Source organism: Miscanthus floridulus, chromosome 2 (genome assembly GCF_019320115.1).
Source record: "Miscanthus floridulus cultivar M001 chromosome 2, ASM1932011v1, whole genome shotgun sequence".
In the NCBI taxonomy this organism is placed as follows: Eukaryota; Viridiplantae; Streptophyta; class Magnoliopsida; order Poales; family Poaceae; genus Miscanthus; species Miscanthus floridulus.
In genome coordinates this window covers 110,829,693-110,838,335 of record NC_089581.1, presented here as the reverse complement: position 1 = coordinate 110,838,335, position 8,643 = coordinate 110,829,693, and the positions used below count along the sequence as shown (strand labels likewise).

At 53.0% G+C, this 8,643-nt stretch overlaps 1 protein-coding gene across 1 annotated transcript; it reads right to left on the bottom strand.

Moving 5' to 3' along the window:
• Positions 1 to 7,368: 7,368 nt before the first annotated feature.
• Positions 7,369 to 7,956, bottom strand: LOC136536866 (uncharacterized). Its single transcript, XM_066529019.1, has one exon. The coding sequence runs from the start codon at positions 7,954 to 7,956 to the stop codon at positions 7,369 to 7,371; it is 588 nt and encodes a 195-aa protein (XP_066385116.1).
• Positions 7,957 to 8,643: the final 687 nt, after the last annotated feature.

Here is an 8,643-nt window from a genome sequence, read left to right as displayed (position 1 = left end):
TGCCCATGGCACTCATGTGCTAGGGTGCTGGACACTAGTGGGCCCATCCTTAGCCACCCCTCACTCTAAAGGTGCCCTGGAGCAGTTGTGAACCCATCGATGGGTCAACCTTCGAACTCCTAGGCCTTAATGGGCCATGGGAGAGTTTTTAGCTTTGTATCCCTCCTTACCTATGGCGGTTTTCGGCCCATTGAGGGGGCGAACCATCGTCCGGCGCACCCTTCAAGGGGGTGGCTAGGGATGGCATGCGCACGACTCCCAATGAGGCGAAGTGACAAGGCACGGTAGGTGTGTCAATCGAGGAGGATGGTTCACCTCTTGCTCCACCTTCCCCTATAACTTGGGCTTTCTCCCTTCATCTTTGATACGCCTAACCATAGCCTCGTCCTCTCCACTTCTCTACCGCAAGCACTCAGATCTCTTACCCTCGCTCTTCCATCACCGGCGAAGTTCTCGTTCCTATGCCATTGCTTCCCATGGAGTTGTGGTATCGCTCTGACATCACCCACGCACGCATGGAGGGCCTCGTCAAGCGCGGTCTTCTCCATGGGAGAACTGAGGTGGTGGAGTGGCTCATGCCTGGTTGTGAGGAGGTGTCGATGCCACCTGATAGCTATGTCGTGTCCTTAACGCCCTTCCATGGGCACAGACTCATGATTCCTCCCCACCCGTTGTTTTGAGGACTGCTGCACCACTACCAGATCAAGCTACATCACCTAAATCCCAATAGGATCTAGCACATCATGGCCTTCATCGCGTTGCGTGAAGGATATCTAGGGATCGAACCCCACTTTGAGCTATGGAGATACTTGTTTTCTGTCTCCCTGCACAAGAAAAGGGAGAGAAGTGGGGACATGTCGATGCTGATGGGATGCGTAGGTATCCACCTTTGGGGCCACCGATCCAAGGAGTACATGACATGTTCGCTATCGAGATCCAACAAGGGATGGCACGCACTTTGGTTCTACGTGAAGAACAACGCCGCCGCCCCCTTGTCGGACTTCACCATATGCCTCATGAAAGAGGCACCGCAAGTGTGGTCATGGGGACCTCCTAAGAAGGAAAAGAAGAGGATGCATGATATCCTTGATGCCATCACATTCCTAAAGAGCCATGGTCTTCGTGGGGCTGGTGTCATCGGGGCGTATCATGCAAGGAGGGTCATGCCACTGATGGCGTGCGCCATCCCACTGTACAGGATGACACCTAGCGCATAGCTCAACGAGATGGTGCTCGCCTAGGGACTACTCCATGACAACAAGGTTGCGTAGCGCATCAAGGAAGCAACGAAGGAGTATGATGTCATGTTCCCGATCCCAGGACATCCCATGATGTGGCCGAACGTGGGCTTCGTAGAGCTATCGGCGGGTTAGGCTTTTGGGCCTCCATCACGGCGCTGCTAGAGCATGCGGTCATGAGGGCGGTGAACCACACCGTAGATGAGAAGAGGAAGATGGAGAAGGATGACAAGAAGGTGAAGCAATGGGCGAAGTAATGGGCAAAGCTAAACTGAGGAAGGCGGCGGCAAGGCTCAGAGGAGGAGGAAGAAGAAAAAGAAGAAGAAGGAGATGGCTCTGGGTCACCTGTCCAATGGGATGAGCTAGGAAGAAGGGACAAGGACCCATCTTGGCCATAGGTGGGCCCTTTCCCTTGGCATGCCCTGGGGTAGGTGGGGGAGGATGCGCCCCTAGAGCCAGCGGAATCAAGCCACCCCGCTATGTCTGGGTCTTCCGAGGTGCCCTAGAGCCGGTGGTAATCAGCCGCTCCGCTTCAACTGGACCCTCCGAGCAGAGGGAGGGCTCAAAGCAGCAATGCGCTAATGAGACACAATCGGGGTTGGGCGGACTGACCCCAAAACATCATTGTCTAGTGGCATCGAGGTGAGTTAAGAGTTTTTTCATCCTGTCGTTCTAACAAATTTTTGCTATAAATTGACTGTCATGTCCTTCGTAGCATTGGAGGACGTGGGACTCTCCTAAGGCTTGCCCTGAAGAAGAGCCTCACCCACTAGTAGATGCGCCAGGAGTCGGCTGGCGTTTCACCGGAGGCGAGCGGGAGTGGCACCAGGGCGGCTACGTCATCAACTGGAGGGGCACAGCCAGTGGCTGCATCTAAGGGGGAGCAGATGGAGGAGGGCGCGTCCAAGGCACCCATGGCAAATGTGGCATGGTCGAGTGTGGCTGCGATGTCATAGGCGGAAATGGTGCAGCCGGGGCCATCATCTGCGTAGGTGGCCGCGACATCATAGGCGGAAATAGCGCAGCCAGAGCCATCATCCGTGCAGGTGGCCGCCTCTATGGTAGGGAAAATGAAAGAGGGCACAGCTGAGGCATCCTTAGTGGTTGTGACAACAGGGCAGGCCTCATCATTAACATCACCCACCCCTTCTATCGTCTGAGGGGCTACTCTGGAGGAGTTGCTGTGGCAAGAGGGGTCGACGCCGCTTGGGATCAGCGCGAAGCCATCCTGGTCTCTGGTCTGGGTGGACAGCGACCCACATGCATGTGGAGGATCCCTGATCTGGTGGGCAGACCAGTGGGACCCAGGGGTGATGCTTTTTGCCCTTGACACCACGGAGGAGAGGGAATGGGGGAGTGTCCACATGGAGGTTTGGACCGCGGTTCGCGCCCTAACCACCACGCTGAGCTCGTTGTGTGATGTCATTGCCTCGGCTGGCCTGGTATGATATGACCATGTTTTTGACTCTCATTTTTCCTTTCTGCTCCTCCAAGTCTTGTCCTCTCTGCAGTCCCTTATGGTCCGTGGCTAGGAGAAGTCCCAATTTCTTCATCGCGAGAAGGACGTTTGGGACCGCCTCGCTAAAGAGATGCGGTGGAGTGAGGGGTGGCCACACACCTTGTTGCCGCCCATCAGGAGGTGGCTGAGCTTGCCCCCGCCACCTGGGAGTTGGCCAACCTTAGAGTCTAGGAGAAGGATGCTCGCGAGGATGCCATTAGGCCGAGGGGACGCTCGCGGCCCTGATCAAGAGGACGCACGTGGATGCCATGAAGTCTGAGCAGCTAAGGAAGGAGTGGAATGATTTGCTTTGGGCCATGGAGGGGCTCCACATGGATCCCGACTTGGCTTGCCAGGAGTGCGCCGATGCCCAACAATGGATCGACGTCCTCAAGGGTGAGCTTTAGGAGGAGAGGGACCTAAAGGTTGAGACCGAGAGCATGATAGCTAGGCTCACCATGGAGGTCGGTCAGCACTAGGAAGAGATCTAGAGCCTAGAGGCCAAGGTGATCTGGCAGCACGAAGAGGTGTGCAAGCTCCGAGTGGACATGGAAGGTGAGCCTCCAGTTTCTCTTGTTGTCCTTATTCCTGGAATCCACGATTGGCCTTTTAGCGCGGTTGGTGTGTGACTTGGATAGGCCTTGATGACAAGCTTGGGTAGAGGTGGTGAAGAGCCGTGGCTTGTAGAGGGAGCTCAGCGAAGTGAAGGACTCCCTCCTGATGGAGAGCGACAAGCATGATACCCTACGTGCCGTCATCTAGCTGGTCTGCGATGACCTCAAGCTAGCCCCGGAGTAGGAGATGAGCTCCCTCGTAGTTCATGCCGTTTGAATTATAGAACGAGCATGTGAGATCACGAGGCACGCGCTTCACTTCAGTGTTCATCAGTCATTTGCGATTGCTCGTTCTCATTATGAGAACATCGATCTGTCGATGATGCATCAAGGCTTCGCGTCCAGCTACACCAAGGCCAAGCTAGAGGAGATCGAGGAGATGGTGGCCCCCTCGGCGCATGATCAAGCTATAAAGATTGACGACAAAGTCACCCCCCTTAGGGGTTAGTTAGTTGGATGAGCCGAGCGGTGAACTTGTAATAGATGGACAAGTTTTAAACTTTTGTTTTGGCCGAACAGACTTTTGGCCCTTCTCTTTTTTTATGCATAAAATGGTTGATGCGATCTGACCTGTTCTATTGTTAAGGTTGTAAAGCTCGAGGTGCGTGCGAAAAAACTCTGATCACGCTAGTGAGCAAAAACGCCATAGCCGCTGGGGCCTAGGTTTCTTACGGGCCGACCAGTTTTACTCAGCGTTTGTTTTCGTAACTCTTGCTTCTAGATCTTAATGTAAGGAGGTGTCGGGCGCAAAGAATATTTCTGAGTAGATATATTCTTATCAGCCCCTGAGTGAGGCCCGACCCCTTGCCATTGCTAGGGTCGGGTGTCACTAAAGATCAAGGAAACGATAGTGAAACCGATAAGAGAAAGTGTTTTTGTGTTAAAGAAATATCATTCTTAATTTTCATAAGTACATGCATAGACTAGGGGTAAAAGCGATGTAGCTGCTTGATGTTCTAGGTGTTGGTGAAGAGTTTGCCATCGATGAACTTGATCTTGTAGGTGCCTAGCCGGAGCACCTCTGCGACGATGTACGGTCCCTCCCATGGTGGAGAGAGCTTGTGGTAGTTCTTGTTTCTCTGGACGAGGTGGAGCACTAGGTCCCCAACGTTGAAGTCCTGGCCCCACACACGGCGGCCGTGGTACCGGCGTAATGCTTGCTAGTACTTGGCCAAGCAAAGGAGGGCAATGTTGCGTGCTTCATCAAACTGATCCATGGCATCCTCTAGAGTCGTCTTGGCTCCCTGCTTGTGTACACCCTAACCCTTGGCGCTCCGTAGTCGAGGTCGGTTGGGAGGACCGCTTCGGAACCATAGACCATCAAGAAAGGCATGTAGCCAATCACCCGGCTAGGGTCATCTTCAAGCTCTAGAGTACCGTGAGAAGCTCCGTAGCCCATCGTTCGCCGAATTTGTTCAGTCTATTGAAGATTCTAGGCTTGAGGCCTTGTAGGACCATGATGTTCATGCGCTCGACCTACCTATTTGTGTGGGGGTGTGCCATGGTAGGCTAGTCGACGCTTATGTGGCAGTCATCACAAAATTGGAGGAATTTTTTCCTGGTGAACTGTGTGTTGTTGTCCGTGATGATGGAGTTTGGGACTCCAAAGCAGTGGGTGATGTCGAGGAAGAATTACACGCCCTACTCAAATTTGATCGTGGAAGTCGGCTGAGCCTCTATACACTTCATGAACTTGTCCACGGTGACAAGCAAATGCGTGTAGTCCCTAGGTGCCCTTTTGAGGGGTCCGACCAGATCAAGCCCCCAGACCACGAACAACCATGTGATGGTCTGCTCGGCGTCAGCCACCGCTGTTGTCCAGTAGAAGCCTTGTCGGAACGTGTTCTTGGCCAGGGTCCTAGGTGCAGCATGATGTCCACAGACCCCATCGTGGATATCTCTCAGCAATAGCTTCCCTTATTCGATGGGGATGCAGCACTATAGGATCTTGGTATGGCATCGCTTATAAAGTTCCCCCTCAATAATGACGAAGGACTTGACGCGGCATGCGAGCCATCGACCCTCCATTTTGTCAGTCAGGAGCACCTCATGGAGGAGGTAATCGAGATAAGGTGCCCTCTAGTCAGTTAGAGGATCGGGCTCTGCCACTGGGTCTTTGTCAAGCTCTATGACTTCGAGGTCAGAAGGAAACGATGGTCCATTAGCCCCTGAGCCTAGGGTAGGTGGCCCATCATCGGTCTATTCTAGCTCCTCATAGCGGACTAAGGGTTTGTACTGATCGCTGGTAAAGATGCCAGTCGGGATTGGTTCTCGGTCGGACGCCATTTTCACTAGCGTGTCGGTCATCTCATTGAGTCATCTTAGGATGTGCTTGAGTTTGAGGCCATCAAACTTGTCCTCCAGCTGGCGAACTTCTTGGCAATATATAGCCATTTTGGTGCTACGGCAGCTTGACTCCTTCATGACTTGATCGATGACTAGTTCTGAGTCACCCTGGACGTCAAGCCATCGGATGCCCAACTCAACGGCGATGCGTAGGCCATTGATGATTGCCTCATATTCTGCCACATTGTTAGAGGTAGGGAAGTGAATGCGAACCATGTACCTCATGTGCACCCTAAGGGGTGAAACAAAGACCATCCCCATGTCAGCGCCTTTCTTCATCAGCGATCTGTCGAAGTACATCGTTCAGTACTCCCAATCGATGGCTGCTGGCGGCATTTAGATCTCGGTCCATTCTGCAATGAAATCGGCCAGCACCTAGGACTTGATGGCTATCCGAGGGGCATATGAAATGCCCTAACCTATCAGCTCGAGTGCCCACTTCATGATTCTCCCTGTGGTGTCCCAGTTTTGGATGACCTTGCTGAGAGGGAAGGATGTCACGACCGTCACAGGGTGTGACTCGAAGTAGTGACGTAGCCTCCTCTTGGCGATTAGGACGGTGCACAAGAGCTTCTGGATTTGGGGGTAGCGAGTCTTAGAATCGGACAAGACTTTGCTAACAAAGTATATGGGATGCTGCACCTTGAGGGCATGCCCTCTTCTTCCTGTTCTACCACCAGGACGGCGCTGACCACTTGCATGGTGGCTGCAATGTAAAGCAGGAGCGGTTCCCCATTGGTTGGTGGGACCAGAATCGAGGCTCTCATCAGGATTTCCTTGACTTTGTCAAGTGCCTCCTGAGCCTCAAGCGTCCACATAAATCAATTAGTTTTCTTTAAAAGCCGGGATAGGGGGGAGGCCTCGTTCGCTGAGGCGTGAGATAAAATGGCTAAGTGTGTCGAGGTACCTCATAACTCGTTGTACTCCTTTTAGATTCTGAATTGGGCCCATCCTCATGATGACTAAGATCTTCTCTGGGTTGGCTTCGATGCCGCGCTCGGAGATGATGAACCCAAGTAGCATACCCCTCGGGACCCCAAAAATGCATTTCTCAGGGTTGAGTTTGATGACGTTTGCCCAGAGTTTCACAAATGTTTGCTCTAGGTCTGCTATGAGCTGGTCAACCTATTTGGACTTGACCATGATGTCATCTATGTAAGCCTCAATAGTTCTCCGAATGAGGTCAACGAAACACTTGACAATATAACGCTGGTATGTAGCCCCTGCGTTTTTTAGACCGAACGACATCGTGACATAGCAGAACGATCCAAATGGAGTGATGAAAGAAGTCGCGAGCTAGTTGGATTCTTTCATCGTGATCTGATGGTATCCAAGTACACATCAAGGAAGCAGAGGGTTTTGCACCCTAAGGTCAAGTCGACTACTTGATATATATGTGGTAAAGGAAACGGATCCTTTAGACATGCCTTGTTGAGACTCGTGTAGTCAGCACTTCCTTGATGAATCTAGCCACCAAAAGCTTCGCGATATCCTCGTTGAAGGCCCTATGCTTCTCCTCATCAAAGCGATGCAGGCATTGCTTTACCAGCTTGGAGCCTAGACTGATCTTCAAGATGTGCTCAGTGACTTCCCTCAGAATGCCTAGCATGTCCGAGGATTTCCACGCAAAGATATGTCTGTTGGCGCGGAGGGAGTCGACGAGCACGCTTTCCTAATTGGAGGAAAGCATGGTGTCGATGTGCACCACTTTGTCCTCAGAGCTACTGGGGTCTATGAGAACCTCCTTGATGCCCTCTGTGGGCTCAAAAGATTCGGCCGACCGCTTGGAGTCAGGTGCTTCCTTGGCGGTCCCCTCCTTCATGACCGTGAGCTCCTCGGAGGCGATAATCGCTGAGGCGTGCTCATAGCTCTCAACCTCACACTCATAAGAGCGCTGGAAGGAGGTGCCAATGGTGATGACCCCACATGGGCCTTGCATCTTGAGCTTTAGGCAAGTGTAGTTGGGGACGACCATGAACTTCGTGTTGCACGGTCTTCCTAGGATGGCATGGTAGGTTCCGTGGAACCCGACCACTTCAAAAGTGAGGGTCTCCATCCTATAGTTGGCCAGATCCCCAAAGGTGATGGGCAGGTCAATCTGCCCAAGCGGTACGCCTTGTTTCTTCGGCACGATGCTGTGGAAAGGCACCCTGATTGGTCGAACGTGTGACCAGTCGATGTCCATGGCATCAAGCGTCTCGGCGTACATGATGTTAAGGCCGTTGTCTCCGTCCATCAGCACCTTGGTGAGACGCTTCATGCCGATAATTGGGTCGACCACGAGCGGGTTCCTTTCTGGCTACGGGATGCTCTCTAGGTGGTCGGATCGGTCAAAGGTGATGGCAGACTCCGACCACCGTAGGAAAGATGGCGTGGCTGGCTCGACCACGTAGACCTCGTGACTCGTGAGCTTTCGATGACACCTAGAGTCATAAGCCACTACCCCACCATAGATCATGAGACAACCATCTGGTGTCAAGAAACCACCATCCTTCCCCTCGATGTCGTCCACCGCTGGCTCAGGTTTGTTCCCTTGGTCCCCCTTTTTTGGAGCCACCGGACAGGAAACGCTTCATGAGTGCACAGTCCTTGTATAGGTGCTTGACGGGGAAGGCGTGGTTCAGGTATGGCCCCTCGAGTAGCTTCTCAAAGTGATCAGGAGTGCCCTCAGTGGGCACACGGCCGCCTTTGTACTTAGTAGCGGCCACGAGTGAGTCCTCGTGTCGCTGCTTGTTCTTCTTTTTGTTCGGGCGATTAGAGGTGCCTCATCGGCATCCTTGTCCTGCTTCGCTTTGCCCTTGGGACGGTCAAAAATCGCTCCGACCGCCTCCTCGCCTAAGGCGTGGCTGGTCATGATGTCGAGGAGTCCCTTGGTGGTCTAAGGGCCCTTGCATCCTAGCTTGTGGACCAAAGACTCGCAGGTAGTCCTGGACGGGAAGGCTCCGAT